The sequence below is a fragment of the Suricata suricatta genome, chromosome 16 (assembly GCF_006229205.1).
Source record: "Suricata suricatta isolate VVHF042 chromosome 16, meerkat_22Aug2017_6uvM2_HiC, whole genome shotgun sequence".
Taxonomy (NCBI): Eukaryota; Metazoa; Chordata; class Mammalia; order Carnivora; family Herpestidae; genus Suricata; species Suricata suricatta.
In genome coordinates this window covers 19,447,111-19,469,521 of record NC_043715.1, presented here as the reverse complement: position 1 = coordinate 19,469,521, position 22,411 = coordinate 19,447,111, and the positions used below count along the sequence as shown (strand labels likewise).

At 45.8% G+C, this 22,411-nt stretch overlaps 1 protein-coding gene across 1 annotated transcript in view; it reads left to right on the top strand.

The window, feature by feature from the left end:
• Positions 1-20,718, top strand: part of LOC115279716 — a 50,271-nt gene extending 29,553 nt beyond the window's left edge. The window contains exons 4-6 of the mRNA XM_029924235.1: positions 11,088-11,232; positions 14,690-14,828; positions 20,624-20,718. Coding sequence (XP_029780095.1) covers positions 11,088-11,232; positions 14,690-14,828; positions 20,624-20,669 — 330 coding nt within the window. The 3' untranslated portion in view covers positions 20,670-20,718. The remainder of the gene's footprint in view (positions 1-11,087; positions 11,233-14,689; positions 14,829-20,623) is intronic.
• The last annotated feature ends 1,693 nt before the right edge of the window (positions 20,719-22,411 follow it).

Below are 22,411 nucleotides of genomic sequence, written 5' to 3'. Positions count from 1 at the left end.
CTTGGTGTCTGGGACCACACCTAGAGTGGAGGTGACACTCAGTGCGTGTTTGTTGAGCTAAATTTTATGTCCAATGAAAGGAGCCCTGAAGATTAAGACTTCCCCAGTATAACCAGGGAGGCCATATCACGGTTCACATGTTCATTTCCTGAGTAATATTGAGCATGAAGAAGATACAGCACCACTCTCCACAGAGTCAGCCTAAAACCCAAGAGTCACCAAGGCTTGGAGAAACCCCAAGCAATTAGGATTTACACAGCAACTGGAAAACCAGATCCAAAACAGCTCAACAGTGCCTCACCCCCAAGAGATGGGAATGTTTCATGGACCAAACAAACTCTAACCATAGTCACGACTGACCACTTATTCCCTCAGCCCAACATGAAAGATATATTAAATTGATTTGATAAGTGCCCCACCCAAGTATTAAGGAAGAAAAATGCATTCACATTCTAATAAGTAATTTTAAAAAGTAATTTTATACATACTTTTATGATCAAACAATGCAATATAAAATAAGTATTTAAAACTTATCTTAAAACATAGCTACCCTGATAAGCATAATTTAGAAACCTTTAATGAATTCACCTCAATTAGCCTTTAATTAAATAGCTCATTAAAAGCTGATTTGAATACTGCTCATGGAGAAATTCTTGTTCAACTGTTGTGACAGAACAGGAAGTTAATGAAGTTAAAATTAAGCGCAATTTTGGGGGAACAGCCTGAAAGTCATAAAGCTACAAGAGGAAATAAAATCTCTGAACTTTGCCTGACACCTGTGACTTTTCATCATCACCAGAGGCTCGAGGAAAGGGTAGATTTGAGGCCCCCGCAGGAAACGTGTCTTTCCACCCTTTGTTCTCAGTTTGGGGCTTAGGGCGTTGGACACAAAGGTAGTGTTTGATGAATGAGCAAATGAGTGAATGAATAGTCAAAACTGCTCTGTACACATTCTAAATTCAAGCAAAAGAGAAAATAATATAAAATAAAGTTATGTATTTGAAGCACCTACCCTGTGTCAAACATTTTGTAGGAATTTTTAAACATGTATTTCTCCTCATAACCATTCATGTGGGGGCCTAAAATATTTTTCTGTTACTTTTAGGTGAAAAAACAGAACAAAATGGTTAACTAACACAGGTAACAAATATCTGAGCTGAATTTTAGGTCAAATGGAAGAGAACCCCAATATGTTAAGCCTTTCAAGACACCTTTATAGACTTACCTAAAAAAATATGCCTGCTCTCAGCCTTCAGCTTCTCACAACCCTCCCCACCGCCTACTCCTTCCAAAGAATATATCCCCAAGTTCCTGACTTTTGTTGCCATAGCTCTGACATTCTTGGGATGTCGTCTATCAATTGGTTCTTCCTGTAAATGCTGCTCAGTCGCCTCCCTCTGGAAAACCTAACCTGAGTTTAGCAAGGCCTGAGGTGTTCTACCAGCTCCACAAGGGCTACAGTGAGAAGCCGGAGAGTCTACACCGGGGGATGGCGGCTGCTGAGAAACAGGGATCTGGTTCCCCACACCAGTATGGCCAGAGCAGCTGTGTACTCTCTGTTGTGTATCAGGCGATTGCAAGAAAAGTCTTGAGGACACAAGTTGTCCTGGCTTAAGAATAAAGGACACTTAGAAGATGCTGATATGACCCAACTCCCTATGCCTACCAACCCCACTGATGTTTTTACAATTTTTGTTTGATTACTGCCAGGGCGGGGCTAGAAGCCTCTCTGACCTCCAGGAGCAGCCTTTTCCATTCTCAGGCAGGTATGACCTTGAGATCAACCTTCCTCGCCGCACACCAAGAGACCATTCTGAAGCTTATAGCCTTTAGCCCTGTTTATTTATATTATTTTTAGTCTGAAGGAAAATCCATTATCTACATAGACATTGATTAACATTTACTGAGCACCAGCTGTTGGACCAGACAGTCTCTTTCATAACCCACCCCCACCCCTGCCCCGACCACCCACAGTTTATGTCACATAGGGATTATCAATATTCCCACTTTGTAGGAATTAGTGAGGCTCAGTGAGTTAGGATAACTAGGTCACAGTGATGGGGTATAGCAAGGCTGAGATCCAAACTGTGTCTTTGAGTCAGTGTCCCATGTTGGCAAACATGCAGAATAGAGAAGCCGGGAAAACATGGCCTCTCTGATGGGCAAGATCCCCTAAAGGCTCAGCTGCAACACAAGAGCCTCTGTGCCCTGTGGCCTCTGGGCTCCACATTCACCTGGCCATGCAGCCTCGTCTTACCTCTGTCCCCAGCCAGGACCTCGCACATAAGGGGTACTCAGGAAATGTGTGCTGCCAAAATAAGTGAATGCAGACAGCAGGGAACTCCTTGAGGTGCCTTCAGTTGCTCTAACGCAAGCATTTTCTAGACTTTGGTTGGTTAATCTAGAAAATCTCTTTAATTACTTCCCATGAGTAAGCTTTGAAATAGGTAAAGCAGTATGTACAGGAATCACTGTGTATTTGTCCCCTGCCCACATCCCCAGCCTCACCTTCTGCCTAGTTCTCGCTGCCTTTCGGTGCCCCTATCTCCTCAGCATTCTGAATGGGCCATAATCCTTCCCCTTGCTGTAGTGTTCGCATGGGCTCCTCCCCCAACTCCTGTTTTGTTCCATCTTTATGTGCTACTCATCCATCCTTTCTTCAAGGAGCTTTTCTCTTTCTTTCCAGTATCGATTAAGTGCCCATTAGTGTCATCCCATAGGACTCTGCATTATTTCCCTCTTTATAATCTCGTAATTCTATATGCTGAACATCTTCAGTCCCTATTAGGGAAATCTTTGAGGGGGAGAGACCTTGCCTGCTGCTCACCGCGGGATTGCCACCGCCTGGTACCTAGTAGATGTTCAATAAGTATGTACCAAATGAATGAATAAATAAGTGAACCAAAGTGAATGCATGCTTCTCTAATATATGCATATAAACAATTTGAAGATGTCAAACAAGTATTTAAATGCTCACCTCTGTGTAAAGAGCTCACTCTCCTGCCCTGTCCAGAAAGCCCCAGGAGGCTCACTCCCCCTACTTGCCAAGGTGCGTCTACCTACAAGCCTGGCCATGCCATGTCAGCACTTCTGGGGACTTCTGGGAAGGTTGAGCTAGAACCACAAATTCTGTTTTCAGACCAGGAAGAGCATATGGGACACAGCATCATTAAACTGAAGGTAATTGGTTGTGAATAAGTTTGAAATTTTTTTCAAAGGTCCACCTATGTGCCTGAGAACACTCAGGCTGGGTCTGCATCTCCTTCCAAATGTTAGCACATGAATGAGCACATTCATATTCTCATGCAGCTTTCAGTGCAGTGATAGCGCAGGTGACAATCGGGCATTCCCTTGCACAGACCACTGAATTTCATCATGCATCCATTATTCATTCCTTCTTCATTCAGTCCTATTTGTCCATTGCCACCTTCGGTTCTTCAGTTAGATGCTAGCATGCAGAATCTGTCCATCCATCCACACATACACACATCCATTTGCATTCCTAAGCATCTGACCTTGGATGAGACCACTGTCTGGCCCACAGTGGACGATTCTCAGGCATGTGCCACACAGTCTCTCAGAGGCCCCCAGCAGAGCCGAGATGCAGTTGCCCACAGCATTAATCTGCTCCTTGCAATAACCTTCATTGGCTTTCTTTAATTCCTTGTCTCACTTCTCCACTCTCTCGCTGAACCCCCTAAAATCACTTCCCTCAATAAACATTTTGTGCCAGAATTGTTGACTGAAGATCTGTTTGAAAGGAGACAAATTAAGAGATCATCACAGAAACATGTTCATTTCTTCCAGATCCCCTAACTCATCGGTGACTATGCATCCATTAGAGCCAATCTTTGCTAACTGTCAGTCTTCCTCTTCAGACTGTTAGCTCCTGGAAAAATGGCACCTTGGTAGCTCTTAGTTCTCCATTGACTACCTAGTGCCTGGCACAGAGCAGGTGCTCAGTGCATCTTTGTTAAATGAATAAAAGGGCATGCCAGGCTGAAAATTAAACTATATTGACTCAGTCCCTGCTCACAGGCTGGGAGAAGCAAATTGGAATATTTATAATATACTCTCATTGAAATAATTGTCATTCATTAGCATTAGATGGTATGAGGCCTTAGGAAAGGATACTGAATGCAGCTAAAGAGGAATCTGTGAAGCCTTTTCAGGGAAGTGATCCTGAAGCCTAATTGTGCACGACACATAACCCATAGGAAGAAGGGCACATGCACCGAGGATCTGTGGGATTATTGAGAAGAGGCAGAATACAAATTCATGGGCTTAACAGCTGGGAAAGTTACAATACCTGTAACTCAAAGGCTTAGAACCAGACTAATCATATTGTAGTAAATATCAATATTGAAAATGAATAGCAAAACATCCATAACAACAGACACATCCAGTGTGTACACTCAGATGTGGCTTTTTCTAGAAATCAGGCTAATCTAAAAATACTCTTGTGGAGGTGATCTCACTTTCTGGAAGCAGTGATTAGGGCAGCAGGGGGCTTGGCCCAGGGATGTTTCCTGACTGCCTGAGCTTTGTCAGTCCCCAGGGGCCGGGAGTCTCCTTCAGGGAGCAGATGCATCCCCAGCAGAGCTTCTGAGTTCTGAACTCCACTTCTGTCTTTCAAGAGTCATCCCTGCAGTTGTCAGCAACTCTGTTTTCATTTGCAAATGTACTTAACACCGGGAGGGATTTGCCAAATTGCCTATCAGCTATGATCATTGAGTAAGATCCAAGTTTGTTTTTTGTATTATGGCGAGGCTGATTGCTATAACAAACAATCCTCGAACCTCAGTGGCTTGATATACTAAAAATATGTTTCTCGCTCAGGTGAAGTAGAATTGGTCATTGGATGGGTGGTCTTCCAATACTATTTAGAGGCCTAGACCTTGTTAGCTGCTGGCGCTGCCATCTCCTCGGGTCTGTGTTCACTCTGGACGCTCTGTGCCCTACCAGCAGCCTAGACGAGTGCCTTTCAGGTTGCACAGGAGGTTGTGCTTCCTGAGCCTGGCGAGGTTTGCCATTTCTGCTCACATGTCATTGGTCATAACTCAGCTCCAACTCCACTGAAATGCAAGGGAGCGTGAGAGCCAGGGTCCAGCTGTGTTCCCAGGCAGAAAAGATAACAGGATTTTGTGAACCGAGAGTTCTCTCCCATACTTTCCAAGGTATATTTTGAAAGGATGAGGCCATGAGAAAATAACCAAATATGGTATTCCCTATCTGGTTAATGGAATGCAGTCTGCCCCTCTTTCTTGATAAGATCATTTTTTTCTTCTTTTTAACTGATAATGAGGATGAAGAGCTGAGTCAGTTGGACCCACTGATCTAAAAATCTTACTGATGAATGTGTTGATAGGATGACTTACTGGCGAATGTGTCCAAATCCTTTTTCACTTTAGGAAATGCAAGGTCCAAAAATTAGTGAAGTTCAAAGAATGGGATGCCTCTTGGCAAAAGAAATGACTTTAGTTTGGGGTAAAAGTTTATAAAAACTGTGTGTGTGTGTGTGCGCGCGCGTGCGTGCATACATACGCAGATACACAGGTACGCATGTGCAGGTGTGCCCAAAAGACGTTGGGAGAGGTGATGTAAAGATATATGAAATGAGAATGTATCCCCAATATGTGTGTCTTCAAAAAATCTCTAGATGAGAATCAGAGGATTTGAAATTATTTTCTCCACATTAAGAACAGAATTGAGGGGTATTTGAGGGGCTCAGTCGGTGCAGTGACTGAGACTGAGTCCTGTGTTTGGCTCCATGCTGACAATGCAGAGCCTACTTGGGATCCTCTTTCTCCCTTTCTCGCTGCCTTTCCCCTGCTCATGCTCTCTCTCTCGCTCTCTCTCTCTCTCTCTCTCTCAAAATAAATCAATAAAATAAAATTAAAAAAAGAGTTGACTCTCTAATGTCTGCAACCATATTAGATTGTTATAGTAATCTCCCTTTAAAAAGTGAGCAAACCAAGGCTGAGAGGCATTAAGAATTTTGCCTCCAAGGCTACACAGCTGCCAGGAGGCAGAGGCAGGATTAAAACTTCACAAATGCTTTGTGAAAGCCCATCCTCCAGTGTTTCCCAAGCCTCTTGGAGGTATCTTCCCATTGCAGGAAAAATATTGCTTTCTAAAATACACATAACTCATTTGTGACTGTTGTGTACTACTGTCGAAAAATTTGGACTGTAGAGGAATAAGCAAAATTCCATAGTTCTTCTACCCAACGACAACCCTGGCTGGAATGAGAGCAAATATTTATTAACTACCCCACTCGCCACGTCCTACCTTCAGAAATCTTCTTCACTAAGTTACCAATTCTGTCCAGTACTTCTTTATGCTTTTCATCACCCTTAATATCTTCCCCTCTAACCATGGACTTGGGGAAGCCAAAAAACCTCAGGGTCTTTTGCTGAGAAGTCTGTTTTCCAATGCAAAGTAGGAATTTTGGCAATTCCAAGCTCAGAGACGATGCTGCTCATAATAGATCCATTTCAGAAAAAAGTAGTGTGGCCCAGGACAGTGTCCTAATGGTATCGCAGTTCCCAGGAAGGGACCGAAGTCATGGTGACTGGATGCTGAGTTCACAGTTTTTCACATGCATGCATTGTCCCCAAGTATTGTGACATCTCTCCTTTCCATCTTACTGTGGAATAATAGAAATAATTGAAAAACACTGAAGTAGAGCACAATGCACTACCCACTCATTCCTCCATTTGCACAAAGTGCCATGTCAGGTATGAAGGACACAACATAGATAAAATTTTGTATTATGGAATGTTTTCTACTTAGAGTCAGGAAAGAAAGCAATGAGAACTCAGTCCTTGGCCACCAATGTGGTGTTCGTTCCTCTTAAGTATGGGAGGTAGAAGGGACACTTCAATATCGCCATTTTGCTGAGGAGGAAATGGGGTCCCATAAAGCATTTAGTGATTTACTGAAGGGAAATTGAGATAGAGAGTAGTCCATCCAGAGCTCAAACCTATGCTTGTGATTTGTAATGTAAATGAGGGCATCGTAAGGAGTTATGGGTCATCACTTAGACACATTTTATCTGAAAAACCACAAGACCCATCCTACCCAATATTGCTTTCCTAGCCACTTATTTGGAGGATCGTGATAGTAACCTGTCAGGATGTTCTAGTTACAAGTCAGGAAAAAAAAGCCCATGTTTCCTCTTTTCTCTGACTCTGAAATTGTGCACTGAAGGACCTAGCAGAGCACTCAGCACTTGACCAGTGTTTGGCATGTATCATACATTCCTGCACTTGTCACATCTGAGATGATGATCACATTACTCCCAACTTACCTACTTTTCAAATGTGTACCTACTTCCCCTCCCTGCCCCCCAAAATCGGGACTATGCTTATTTTGGTCCCTGAGACATTTCCATAAGTTACTGAGGAAAAAGTACCAATTTACTAGCAAAATAAAATTTAAATCTATAACCTTACATGTTTAAAAAGGTGCCTTTGTCCATTGTTTCACTCCTAACAATTATTACCCTAAAGTCGTGGGTTGATGTTTTTTAACAAGAAATTGATTTGGACTGGATAGGGGTGCGCAACATGGCACACAATGTTAGTATTAAAAGGAGCTTTTCATTTTGGCCATATCACATGTGTATAAATTACCTTCAGCAGGGAGAGTTTTATTATTAATCATTTGTGCCAATAAATGTCTCATTAAATCTAACTTTCACTTGCGGAGTATGCAATTGTCATTATATAAATATTATTTAATTACATAATGGCTCAACTATTAAGAAATCTGTATTTAACTAATATTCAAACCATATTCATAAAATGCTCTATCCCAGCGACTGTTTGAGAATTCCATAATCTTTTGATTAAAGACTATAGTACTTTACCTATTGTATTTGGATAAGCCATGTTGTCTTTATAATAAGGTGTGTTGGTATTAAAGATGATTAAACATTTTCAAGGGAAGAGCCACTTCATGTTCACCCACCTTTCATCTCCATATTATGAATTATATATTATTCTTTCAGTTCTATATCCTAAATACTTTTTTCTTTTTCTTTGTAGGCAATTATACAGTGACCCATCCATATAGCTCATGAGATTTCTCAATTTTTTATGAATGTCTGTAAATATGGAGGAAATGAGTACAAAATTTATGACCAGTTGGACCCTATTAATTTTTTTTTGTTAGAGGGATATAGTCATCACATTGTCCTGTTTGAATTAAGAGGAAATTATTATAGAGTAGTAGACGAAAGATGGATATTTTAAATCTATCCTTCTTTTAGCCTAGTATGGACCAAGTTCCATGGAAGGTTTGGGAGGGCTAACTTGGAAGCTACTTTGATGTATTTTCTGGGAGATGGCAGGAGATTCAGAGCCAACGGCATGAGGAGTGAGTTTGGGCTGTCTGCTACCTAGAAGAGGGTGAATGGAGGTGGGATTAGATTGGGCCAAGTTTAGGGAACTAATCTATGAAGAGTGTCCATATCCAAGGAGGCATGATAGACTTAAATTTTATCTTGGCCCAATGCTAATATTTACAGTAACATAACATCAGGATGCTTCAGAGATTAGCTGCCTTTGAAATGTGGTTAGAGTCGAAGTGGCTTGAAGCCTACCCCGGAGAGGACAGGAGGGAGAGCATGGAATTTTGGCAGAGAATAACCCATGATAAAGGGTAATCTCTATGAGGACAAGGCCCACAGCTTTTTCATTCATGGCTATATCCATAGCATCAGTATAGGGTCAGCACACTAGTTTTCCAGAAATATTTGCCGAATTATGGATAGAAGGAGAATGTGGTCAGTAACAGGGTACAGAGAGAGTATCAGACTTGTGGGCTGGGCTTTAGTACATGGTTGGACACCTAGGGAAGACCCCTAAGAAAAAATCCAGGGGTGTGAACTAGTCCTAGAGTAAAAGACGTCTTAGGATAGGAGAAGGTACATGCTGCTCAGATCCCACTGAAGGAGGAGTGGGTACACATCTGAGGTGGAATGTGTTTTTCTTCTCACTTATTCATCCAACAAACATTTCTAGGCACTGCCTTTAGTCTAAATATTATGTGAAGCTTTGGGGCACAATAATAAAATGCCATGATGCCTGGTTTGGAAGAACTTGTGCCCCAGTGGGGGAAAGACATTCAAACATAATTACACGGTGAGCCAGCATAGTCTTTAAGAACAGTGTGTGCAGAGTTTCATCATGGCTGCCTACAGGGTGGTGTTCTGGCTGTCACATTTTGAGGAGGAGTTCACAGAGCCCAAGTTCTCCTCCACAGCAGGACTTGAAATTTGGGAAACCCCAAATGTTGCTTGAAGTATTTCAGTAAGCACTTAGATTGGGTCAGGCACTATGCAAAGGGCTTCACAAATATTAAAACACTGGACCCTCACAATGATACTGAGGAATAGGTACTAACATTACCATTGTGGAGGGAAGGAAGCAAGAATTCAGAGGGTTAGTCATTTGCCCAATATCCCACAGACAGTATTTGGGGAATCCTGGATTTGAACTTACAAAATTTCACTCCAAAATCTATAATAGTAAACTCTACCTACCCCAGTTCGGACTGATCTACTGCTTCTAAATCAGCATGAGGTGAAGCTGGTAGAGGTGGGTGTGTGGTAGTGGCTCATGGAAAGCATGGACGTGAGTCCGCGTGTGGAAGAGAAAGGCCAGCCATTTTAGGATGAGTCTGCGGTAAAAGTGAAGGTATGAGTGTATAAATCCATCATTTATTCGAGAGATACTTATTTAGGATCTGCAAAGCACCTGGGACCTTGTGCCAGGCGCTGGGCACACAGTGGTAAACAGGGTGGGCAAGGCCTTCTTCCTTGCAGACCTCCCAAGCTAATGAGGGATTCGGCAACTCAACAGGTGATTCTAGTAGGAGGGCAAGTTCAGCCTTGGGTGGAGACCCAGAAGAGGGGCTCCAGACTTGTGGGAGGAGCCTAGTCAAGGGAAGATTTCTGGAATTGAAAGAGTCTAAATGAGATTTGGGGAGCATCCTAAGCAGCTTAGCCAGGGGGGCAGAGGCAAGGGGCTGCGATGCAGGTTCAGAGAGGCCAGCCCTCTGCAATCTCTGCACCTGCTCCCTAGAATGGCGCCCATGAGGCCTCACCAAGGACAGCATCTCAGTATCTCCGAGGAAAATATTATCGATCACACTCGGTACCTCAAACCTAGTGCAACTTTTCCCCTGCATCAGCAATCCAGTAGATTTAACTAAATTATAAGACATTTCTGTTCCAATCTGCTTTGTGAAGCACTTATGAAAAGGCCCTTTATAAATCTTTATAATAATGAATTATAAACAACAAAAAATGTGCTGCAGTGTCCCCCTCCCCACCACCCTACTGCTCCTCCGAAGGGGAAAGCTGAGCCTGATTCATATATCCTGCTTCGTCTGGCCTTGTTTTCTTTTGAAGACAAGAGAACATCATAACCTTGAGCTATCTGCTAGAAATAAAAGATTGATGCTAACTTTACTGTGGAAAATTTGGGGTCTTTTCATCCAGATGTGAAGACAATTGAATATTATAAAAATGCACAACCCACTTGAGGAAAAGTTATTTTATCCAAACACTGAGAGCCTTCACCTTGAGAGAAACCTCCTTCTGTGAAAATAAATAAATTAATACATGCCTTCATGAGAAATAGATGTCTCTGGCATTTCAAATCTTGGAGCTAGAAAGTCCAGCCACCTCATTTTAACAGTGCAGAAACTGGGGCGCCTGGGTGGCTCAGATGGTATGGCGTTCAACTTCGGCTCACTTCATGATCTCACAGTTTGTGGGTTTGAGCCCCACGTCGGGCTCTGTGCTGAGAGCCCAGAACCTGGAGCCTGCTTCAGATTCTGTGTCTTCCTCTCTCTCTGTCCCTCTCCCACTTGTGCTCTATTTCTCGCTGTCTCAATAATAAATTTAAAAATTAAAAAAAACAAAAAAAAAAACCACTGTGCAGAAACAGATGGTCCATAAGGGGACATGACTTACTTAAGGTCACCAAACACAAATGGGTAAATTCAAACCCAGAGAGGTTGACCCCAGAGTTTCCTTTCACATCCACAACATGGTGTTAACTGTCACCTTCCAGGCCTTGATGCGAAGTCGTCTCTACATCCTGAGATGCTCGAAGCACATAGAAAAGAAGGACCCCAAGAACCCTCACTGGCTGAGCTCACACCGAGGGCCAGAAGGAGTTGAGCACACGCGAGATGAGGTTGTCCCGGGACCACCTGGTGAGAACTCACATCTGTCATGCTCCTTACAAATGAGTAGTGGTGTGTCTGATGGGAATGGCCTGGGAGGGCGACGAGGCAGCCACCCTCCTGGGGCAGTGTTAGTTCCAGCGCCCAGTGCAGTCCAGTCGGGTCCAGCCTGCACCACTGGCATGTAGAGCCCACTCCTGGCGCTGTTCGCACGTTCACTGAGAAAGCGGGAGCAGGCGGCGCCGGTCCAGCAAGACTTCATGCAATAAAGACCTAATTTGACTTTACCTGGAAACAAGTCAGTAGCATGATCCATTAGGGGAAACATGCATGCTTATACTATAATGACAATTGTTAAAATTTGAAAGGACAAATCCACAAACAAGTAATACCCTAACAGAATTTTAAAGTATATTATGAAAAGCAGAATATCCAAAGTGTGGGTATGTGGAGGTGATAAGTGTACTTCATTCTTCCACAGATAAACTATCAGCAGCGGCATTATCATTAATATTAATAATAACATTATTATTATAATCATCTGCCATTTTTTTAGTGTCAAGCACTCTGCTAAGCATTTCAGATGGTTTAATTCATAATTCATCAATCTCCACAGCAACACGATGAGATGGGTGATTTTATCTTCATTTTACATAGAAAGAAAATGAGACTTAGTTGATATGCCCAAAGCCACTTGGCTACTCAATAGAGAAGTTGTGGGATTCAGAATTGGTTAATGGGGGGGAATTCACTGACATCCTCAGTGGCCCAAGTTCTTTCCACCTTTCTGTTTTGCCATCTCCAGTGAGTCGCTTGGTCTGCAGTTGGCTACTGAAGTCCCAGCCATTCAAAGCTGACAGCGTCTCCTGAGGCAGAAAAGGGCTTTGTCTTCCCTCCATGGGTCTCTTATTAAGAATGAGAAAGCCCTTCAGTATATCTGCCATCGTAGTGCATTAACCAAAAGTGGATCTCAAATAAATAATCCCAGTGGGGACATAATTTTTTAAATCTCTTTTAACATTTATTCATTTTTTGAGAGACAGAGACATAGAGTATGAGCAGGGGAGGGGCAGAGAGAGAGGGAGAAGCAGACTCCATCCAGCTTCCGAGCTGTCAGCACAGAACCCAACATGCGGCTCGAACTCATGAACCTCAAGATCATGACCTGAGCTTGAGTCGGATGCTCAGCCAACTGAGCCACCCAGGCTCCCCTAGTGGAGATGTAGTTTGAAAGCTCCTCAAATGACTTGCAAGAATGGATGGTCAAGGCTACTGTAGATTCACACTCACTGAGTCTCAAAGGGGTAGACACAAGCTACCATACACTGACAAACTGGGTCAGTTGAAAATAGAAGAAGGGAGTGGGTATTAGCAGCCCCCTCCCCTAATCTCCCACAGCCAGCATGGAGAGGGGCAGTGATCTACAGTGCAGCCAGGTTGAACTTGAACTGAGGATTCCCAGTGGCCACATGCTCTTGGGAAAGGTCCTGTTTCCATCACAAACCTCAAGATTCTGAGTTCTGTGCTAGCAAGGAGGTGATTGCAAATGCTTTTATGAATCATAGGAAATCCTGTTGTATTGTAGGGAAATTTTCTGGGTGGCATGAGAATGATGGATTTTTCATCAAAGATGAGTCCAATAGGCAGAAAGAAGGCTGAATCACCCCTTCCTTCTAAGATGTTCATCTAAGGCAAAGGTAAACGATACAGATAAATTCTTTTAGGAACAAAAGTTTAGCCGAGTGTTTTCCTTCCTTCCTTCCTTCCTTCCTTCCTTCCTTCCTTCCTTCCTTCCTTCCTTCCTTCCCTCTTTTCTCTTTTCTTCCCTCCCTCCCCCCTCCCTTCCTTCCTCCTTTACTTCTTCCCTTGATTCTTACCTCCCTCCCATCCTTTCTCCCTTCCTTCTTCCCTCCCTCTTTCCCTTTCTGTCCCTTTCCTCTTTATAAGGTGAACTTCCTCACGGTGAACTAAGTCAGGCCAGGTCCCGTTGTTGTGCACTCACCTTGCTCCCTCTCCTTCTTCATTAGGGTGACAGCCTCACATTGCACAGGTTTACTATCTATCACTTTCAATAATACCTATTATTCAGGTCAGGCGCTTAGTTCCACAAAGGTGGGCACTACTGTCTTTCCTCCACTTTTTGGGAGGTTAACACAACGCCTGGCCCATACAAGGGACTCAGTGCCCAGTTAACAATGGATCCTTGGCTCTTCTATATCACAGCCTTGACGGGAGGGGTAGCCCCCGCAGGCTGAGGGAGCTGAGGTATGCAGCACTTCCGTGATGAGGTAAGCCTTGTGAAAGTACGATTGTGTGAGGCTCAGGCGGCCCTGCCTGTCTGAAGGGACTGCAGTGTGGGCAGGGGATGCAGCAGAGGGCCTCCCCCTGTTCACACCTCTCTGGAGCAGTGCTCTCAAACTTGCCCCAGAATCGCCTGGAAGGCTTGTTAAGACAGACTGTGCCCCTCCCTCCTTCTGATGGAACTGGTCCAGGATGGGGGCCTGAGAATCTGCGTCTCTAACGAGTCCCCAGGTGAGGCTGATGCTGTGGTAAGTCACTGTAACACACACTGCTCCATAGCCTGTCCTGGAGGCGTCCGTTTCTATCTCTCAGGAATGCACAGACCCTTCATGGGATTGTTGTGGAGGAAGGAGTCAGCCCACAGTGTGTCTGGAAGGAGATGGCACCTTTGCCGAGTCCCTGGATAGACATCGAATCTAGAGGCAGAGGGCTCTCGGGACTAGTGCTCCCCCAGGAGTGAGGCTGGTGAGAGAATCATGACCTACTAGCCTGGGGAAGGGTCCAGCGCCGTGAACCCTCTGTGAGCCCAGGGCTGCAGTGTGCCCACATGGGGGACCAGGGGACGCTCAGTACTGGTGATGCTCACTTCCACACCCAGGGACTTCCGCATAGGGTCTTGTTTCCACGGTCACTCCACATAGAGTCTTTATCAGTAAGAGCATTTCAACACAGTTCAGTTCCCCTGGCGTCAACCAGGGACCTGCTCATCACAGGGCCCCTTTCTGTCCTGGGCTGCCCATGCTTGTGCTTGAGCTCTTCTTGGCCTGGTCAGGGTTTTCCTCTGTGCGTGGCAAAGGGGCATGCACATGAAAAATAAATTTGGCGGACAGGAATAATCACACTCAGCTTGATCTCCGAACTAAAAATAGTTTCTTTGCATTGTGGAGAAGAAACTTAGAGGCCAAAAAAACTACAAGGCAACATCAACCCTCTCTCCAGAAGCAGCAACACCTGGACTGGAGGCTTAATTATTTCTGAAGCAACGACAGGCAATTTAGAGGTTTCGGGAACCTGACATGTGGTCTTGGCAGCTGCCAATCACAGTGGGATCATCCCAGCCCCACAGCAGGAGGGTGCGGGGTGCGCTCAGTCCATCACTTAGAGCAGTGTGACCTTGCACAGTGTCTCCTCACTGGGCCCCAGCTTCTTCATCAGTAAGTTGAGGGAAATTGTACTTTGTTTTCAGGGCCAATGTGGCAACACTGCCAGAGCATTTTTGAGAAGAGTCTTCCCTTCAGAGACCAGGAGCCACTTGGGGCTGAGAAGGACATCCTGGGGGAGACAGGAGCAATGCTGGAAAGCATGTGGGCACCCAGAAAGGAAGGGTGAGTGGGGTTTGCCAACCTGAATGGAGCAAGAGGCTGGGGAAAATGAGGCATACCCAGAGCTGGTGCAGGGCAGAGGGAAACAGATAAAATGCAGCTTGGGATCTGATAGAAACAGTTTTCTGTGGTTGGTGGCGTGTCACTGGGAGCTTTGAAAGTAGGAGAGACATCAGACTTGTATTTTAGAAAGTGTGGGGAAGATAGGAAGAGCCTGGAAAGGCAGAGAATCTGGGGAGGAGGCTTTGGGGGGGGAAAAAAAAAGTCAAAACAGTGCAGAGGCAGTAAGGATGGTAAGTAGGGACACACAAGATTTTTTTGGAAGGCTAACAAAACAGGCCTATTACTGATTAGAAATAGCTTGAAATTAGCATATGCAAATGAAGGCCTCCCTCCCAGCGCCTGTGTCCTGCTCCAGCCAAGCTGTGCCCCTGGCGAAACCCAGGGCTTCACCTCACACTGGCCTCCTCTCAGCCACGTCCCCACTGTCCCCTGCTTGTCACGCCCCAAGGGTTGGCCTATCATCTCCTTTCAGGCCTGAGCTCTGAGTTCACCCTGCCGACTGCAGCCAAGGAAAAAGGACATCCAAATGGGAGGAAACCGCAGTTTTCTGTTTTCTTCTGCAGGAGAAAGCAAGGTTATTTTTGGCCCCTTTCAGTACAAATCAGATTTTTTTTTTCTTTCTCAAAGCTTTGTGTCTGGCAGGCTTTGGGCAGGGGAGTGGAAATTAGCGCTTGCATTTTGAATACCTCTGCGTTTTTGCTGGGTGTCGGTTTTGTTTGTCTTCCTCTGCCTGTCTGTCTCCTCTGTATCCGGATTGTTCACTTCACTCAAACACAGCTCTCAAGCCAAAGAACTTTTGTAAAACCAAGTCCTCGTGCTCAAGGATGGGGCGCTTCGGTTGGGAAGAAAGGACAGGAGGGAAATGTCCCCCAGTCAGGATCTGGCTATGCACCGCCGCTTTCACACGTGAGACCCAGACCCTTGAGGTCCTTGAGTTAACTCCCCGCCGGGAACCCCTGACTCGCCCTGGTTGGTACACAGCGGGCCGGGGCTCGGCCAGAGTTGAAGTTGGGCTTTCCGACCACATGGACCACCTTTGCTCCCACGTTCACCTCTGCCTGCTTCGCAGATCTTAGTTGCTGGCGTCCCCCCGTGGTGTAGGAACCAGGCACTGTGAGCCTCAGCTTGCCCCAAACCGCTGGAAGAGTTGGAGCCTGACTGAGCAAATGACTGAACCTCTGTAAACCTCAGTTTTCCTGATTCGTGAAACTGGGACGCGAGGGTTAAATGGGGTGAACCATATGGAGAACTTTGGGAGCCGCCTGGGGATGTTTAGTGCTGACAAAGTGGGTGTGCGTGTGTGAGTCCTGTATGCGTGTATGAAAACCACACGGCCATTTTCACCCAGCGGTCGTGCGCTTTTGTTAAAACCCTACTCCTGGTGTTTGGCAGAAGTTGCCTATGAGTTTTGACCCTTTTCTCAAGATTCTTGAAATTCTAATTTCCCAATGGAATCTTACTCTCAAGGCAGTTCAGATTAATGTAACCTCTAAGGATGTGACAAAGAGTAATTGGAAGGTATCACTTTGTGCATTTTTAGCCTGTCATGGTGGGTGCTGCTTGCAACCCTTTTTCGTCTAAAGTAAAGAACACTGGCGTGTGCACCGTCACACACATGTACACCATCCTGATGGCACTTTGTGAGCACGACCTTTCCTCATCTCCAGTCCTCCCTCATCTTGAGAAGCGAGTCCTCCACTCGCTGGACGTGAGGCCTCCGAAAGTTCTTACTCCAGTTAACGCTCAATGACAATCAATACAATAATGCTGAATACACCACGTTGCTTGAACATTTGTTGTGTTTTGGGAACTTTGCTTATGTTAAGCCAACCTATGGAACAACCCTGAAATTTATGCCCATTTTTTAGTTGAGCCACAGGGGGTGAAGGATCAAAGTCACCCAGTAAGATAATGAAACAAGGCTGATAATGGAAAGCAGGCCTATCTGGTTTCAACTTTTTTTAATGTTTATTTATTTTGAAAGAGAGACAGACAGACAGTGTGAGTGGGGGAGGGGCCGAGAGACAGGAGAGGGAGAATCCCAGGCAGGCTCCATGCTGCCAGCACAGAGCCGGATGTGGGGCTTGAACCCATAAAACCATGAGACCATGACCCTAGCCAAGATCAAGAGTGGGACACCTAAGCCACTGAGCCGCCCAGGCATCCCGTATCTGGTCTCAAACACTGTTTGGGCTTGTTTGCTCGCCGTACACCCAGACGCCTCTCCTTGAAGACAAGAGGGGCGCTGGCCTTCCTTTCTCTCCTGTCTCCGCCGCATATTTGTTCGGCGTTTGGGAATACTTGCTGGCTGTCTGCAGAAAGAAATAGGCACAAGCATGCACACACACCCCCACTTGTGCACACACACACAGTGTTGTTGTTTTATTCTTGTAAGATACATATGGCTCCAAACCAGGCTTCAGTGGCCACAGAGAAGTGGGGGGCCCCTGTGGTTTTGGCAACTGCCAATCACAATAGGATCCCACCCCAAAGCTGAGGGTGCATCAGTCCATCACTGAGGAGCGCTGTGACCTTCGGCATGTTATTTCTCCTCTCTGGGTCCCCTGTTCCTCATTGGTAAGTAGAGGAAAGATCTCAAAGAGCATGAGAGGGGGCAGCTCTCTGAGGGACCCGGCAGCACAGAAACATTCCGATCCTGCCTGGTTTTCCACGCATACAGAGACCACTGATCATCCTAGAACTGGTCCCCGTCTCTGAAAGTGAACAATTAATTCCTACTGATATGAACGCATAGCTGGCACCTGGTCACTGGTGCCCCCAAGTCAATATTCTCAATTTTCCAGGTCCGCAGAGCAGCACGCCTCACACCTTGGCTTTTCTCACCGTCACTGACACTCACGTTAATCCCATTAGCACTCAGGCGCTGTGTGTCGGGAGAAGGACGGGAATCCAGCTCTGGCCGTTTACTTTAAGGGCTTCTCACCCTCACTAGTGGTGGGCATGTGAAAGCTTTTGACACCAACCCTGGGGAAACCAGGTTGGGCTTCTTGGCAGAGGCGGTGAACACGGGCACACGTGAGGCTGTGGGCAGGCAGATCGAAGGGGCATTGCTATGGGCTGTTTGATTCATTCGTTCATTGACTGAAGGACTGTTCCTCCCAGGACGGGATTCAGCATTTCCTCTGAAGAACACTGTTTCTGTGGTCTGCTACTAAGTTAGACTTAACAGAGACCCAAAGAGGGAGGGAGAGGAAAGAAAGAGACGGAACATTCTTTAAACAAATAATTTTGGGAAATTTGGATTAAACAAACTTAAGAATACTTTTCTTTAAATGCAGGATTTCTCAGCATCTATAAGAGGTTAATATGCATTATGACTGCACGAGAAATATGGTATCTTATAATTAACATGCTCTTCTGACAACAGAATTATTTCCTCCCTAAAAACATCCCAAGAAACCAATGTTCTGGGGGAAAGAACTTCCACAGAATAAGAGGAATTGGAGCCTGGCCTTTTGCGCAATTTTTACACAGATGGAAGCAATTCCAGGTGATTCAGGTTGGGTCAGGATAAAGGGCCTTAGTCTGGGGAGAGTCTCCTTTTCAATAGCAGCTCCGTTTTTGGTTTCCTCCCCAGCAGGCGCGTGGTCTCACGGGCTCCGTGCAGGTAGGTCTCCCCAGCCGTCAGGGTGGGCGTTCCAGGCTCTGTAGTGCAGACGCTAGGACATCCTGAGCCGGAGAGGAGGAGGCGGTACCACCGGGGACACAGGCCGGCTTCCTCTCCTGGTCTTCTCTTCCTGCGCCCGGATCAGCTACACACACCGTTCCCCGAGAGAGGCTTAGAAAAGGGATTTTCAAGTGGGTGAGCAGAGGTGTTACCGAGTGCGAGGCGGGTGGCATGATGTGAAGCCCAGGTTCGTAGGCTGAACCTTACGTGACTGTCCCCCAAAAGGTCACCATTTGGGAAACCCTTGTGCAAACTTGGTGGAAGCTGTGATGGCACAGAGCTGGTGACAGATGGCCTGCCCTCGGTGGACAGTGGCCACTGACTTGGGTGTGACTGGGATGGTCCTCAAGGATTTGGTGGTCTGGGTAATTTCCCCAGGAGGGATGGTTGGTCACAAATCCTTACAAGTGTCCCTATACTCATGATTATTCTCAGTATCTTAATGCACAGGCACATTTTTTACTTGAAACAACTAACTTAAGTTGAGGTAAGATCCAAAATAGACTTTAGGGGGGTCTGGAATAGCGGGGTTCTGTGTCTTGCATGAGGTCTGCACACAGAGGCGCCCTGCCCCCGCTGGGGAGGCTCTCTGTTGGAGAGGGCTCTCATTCAACATCCTCCCTGACACAGACTGGCTCTGGGCTGAGCTGATAAAGGGTTTGTGATAAGAAGGAAGGGCAGGAATTTCAGAAATGCCATACCCTTACTTTCCAGAAGCTTCCAAAGATCAAACCCTGACCTCACACTACCCTTGCTCTCAGAGTGAGTGGAGAGTCCGGGAGCTTGCCCAAGATGGCAGCCCTGGTGCCACCTTGTCTGGCATTATGTGCTGGTGGTATCTCAAACATTTGGAGACACCCATTTTCTTTAGGATGTGGGGAAGAGGAGGCACTTATTAGTATTTGCTGAGTGATGACTATGTATGGAGCTGACACTGGGTCAAACCTTTGGTTCTCAGACTTAGTTGCTCATTGGGATCCTTGGGTGGTTGGTTGATTTATAAATACCAATTCCTGGGTCCCATTCCCAGATATTCTTATTTACTTGATCTGGAATGTGGCCTGGGCATCCAAGTTTGTGAAGCCCTTAGGTGAGTCAAGTGTGTGATAAAGTTTGAGAACCACTGCTCTGGAAGCTTCTATCCCATTTACTCACCAACCGTCCTCATGACAGCTTCTTTTGCCAGTGGAAGAAACAGAGGCCTAGGGAGCTGGGGGCTTTCCCAAGCCCACACAGCTGTGGAGGCTAGAACACGTTTCCACCGCCTGTGTTGTCCTACACTGCACATGAGGCTATCGTGGGCCAGTACGGGGCTTGAATGAGGTGGCGTCTCCCTGCAGCCATAACACTCAGTGTGCACTTCTGCACTCCTTTCAAAGGGCAGGAAGTTGTAACCGGGCCCATGAGCTAAGTGACTTGAACCCCACAGCTATTAGGCCCACCCAGGAATCAAGACGGGCTAACATTAGGCCAAGTTTATTTTTCTTTTCCCTTTGAGAGTGATAGCCAGAGGAGAAGACTGCACGGGAAGTAATGCAGACACATGTGGGCCCCTGGGGGTGTGGGGTTCACAGTCCATCAGGAGCCAGCCAGGCCTGACGCACCATCCCTCCCTCTGCCCTGCCTTGGACACGAGGATGTTTGTACTCCCACTGGTATTCAGGAACAGAGACTTGACTTGGAAAAGAAAAATGTGGCCAGAAAGGATGCTAGGGCTGGAAACCAAAAGGGTGTGGTTTGTGCCAAATTGTTGAAAGAAGCTGTTAAAAAAAAAAAATTTTTTTTTTAAGGGGACAGCATAAAGGATAAAGGATTTAGAATCTCACTTCCCTAGGCTTCGCACAAAGCTTTTCACCTCCAGGAACTTTTATTTCCTTATCTTCTTATCAGAGATTAGAAATTCAGTTCCTGAATCAGGAACTGTTGCAATCACTCAGAGTTCTGATAATGAAATGGATTATGTATATATTACGAATGTTATATGACGTTTTGTTAAGAGTATAAATAATATGATAACTATTATATTATTTGTATGTATATTTGCTAGAGGACAGCAGCCGGAAACAGCATGCCAGGCTCCATCAGGAGGCTAAACCTTGTAGGTCCCTCAGAAGCCACCTGGCGTGGTTATACAAATGACAGTGCAGCTGTTGAATGGACTTCTTTGCAGAAGATCTGTCCGTATATCCACTCGGGAAAGCCGTGCAAGATCAGGAGGAAGAAAAGCAGTGTGCAAGGCCTTGGGAAAGGACACCCCTTTTCCTTGATGAGAAACATTTACATATAAACGTGAGCAGGGATAAAATATAAAACAAAACCACCAACAGATTCTAGTTATGTTTATCAACATGTGTCTCTTTCGGGGGATGAGTATGTTTTGTGGAGAAAACACATTTCTGGAGAAAGTACCTGTAAGAGGAGACTTTGGCAAAAGGAAAAGGCAAAGAGAATTTTCCACTTGATTTTATACTTTGTAGCTTTGTTCATGTGATCATGAAACAGTTTGTATGTTTATGTGTGTGTGTGTCTATGTCTATGTTTCACTACTAGTGAAACAGAAACAAAAAAGATTTGCATTAAGACACAAAAGAAAACAAAGACCTGTCTAACCCTGGGCCTTGAGCTCCTCCCCTGGGTTCTGGGCCAGCCCGGAAAACCTGGTTATTTTTCCAGCTGGGAATCATTTCATTTTCTTGCCTTAAATCCCGGATGAGCCCAGATCTAGCAGGAGACTGAGGTCTGGGCCCAGGGAGGCCAGTCACCCCGTCTCGAGGCAGGTGCTGTTGTTTGTATGTGTGAGCGCGCAGGGGGCGCGGGGCTGGGCATATGTGGGGAGGGGTGGGGCAGGGTGGGGAGGAGGTGGACAAGCCTTCAGAGGAGAGGGAAGCACAGACAGTGCCTAATAAGGAAAGCCATGTTGTGTGGCACCAAAGGTTTTGTTGTGGCTTTTCTCTCTCTGCCCCTTCCCCTCTCAAGCTCTGTCTCTCTCTGTATCAAAAATAAATAAAACATTAAAAAAAATTTTTTTTAATTTTTTTTAATTTTTCTTTACTTTTTAGAGAGAGAGCGCGTGCGAGGGAGAACAGGGGAGGGTCACAGAGAGAGAGGGAGACACAGAAACCAAAACAGGCTCAGGCTCTGGGCTGTCAGCACAGAGCCCAACATGGGGCTCAAACCCACGAACTATGAGATCACGACCTGAACCTAAGTTGGACACTTAGCTGACTGAGCCACCCAGGGTGGCCCCAAAGTTTTAAGTGCTTTAAAATAAAACTGGAAGTAAATTTAATTCAGAGGAAGTTGCTGATAATCCATGCATGGATGCTGGACTCCTCTGGGTGAACAGATAACTCACTTTGGGGTTGGTCCTTCCCCTCACTTGCTCTAATGTTATGACTGGTGACCCCAAAAAGTCCTGTCCATAACCCATGTGTCAAGATTACCCCAGAACCTGTGTTCTTGTTAGGCCCTTGGACAAGACAAAAGAGAAGACACAAGGACATGGGGAGAAAGCCACATGAAAGCAAAGGCAGAGGCTGAAACGGTGCAGACTAGCTGAGGCACACCCGAGCCACCGGGCGTGGGGAAGGCATAGAAGGTTCTCCCTGCAGCCTTCAGAGGGAGCAGGACTCTGCCGACACCTTGATTTCAGACTAGTGGCTTCTCGAACTGTGAGAGAATAAATTTCCATTGCTGTAACCACTGATATGGTAATAATTTAGTATAGCAGCCCTTAGGGGACTAATATACTTGCTGAAGAGACAAGGGTGGCCTTGGATCGACTTCCCAGCACAAGGTGCAGACTCTGAGGTTTGGGACGAGAATAGGCAGGCTT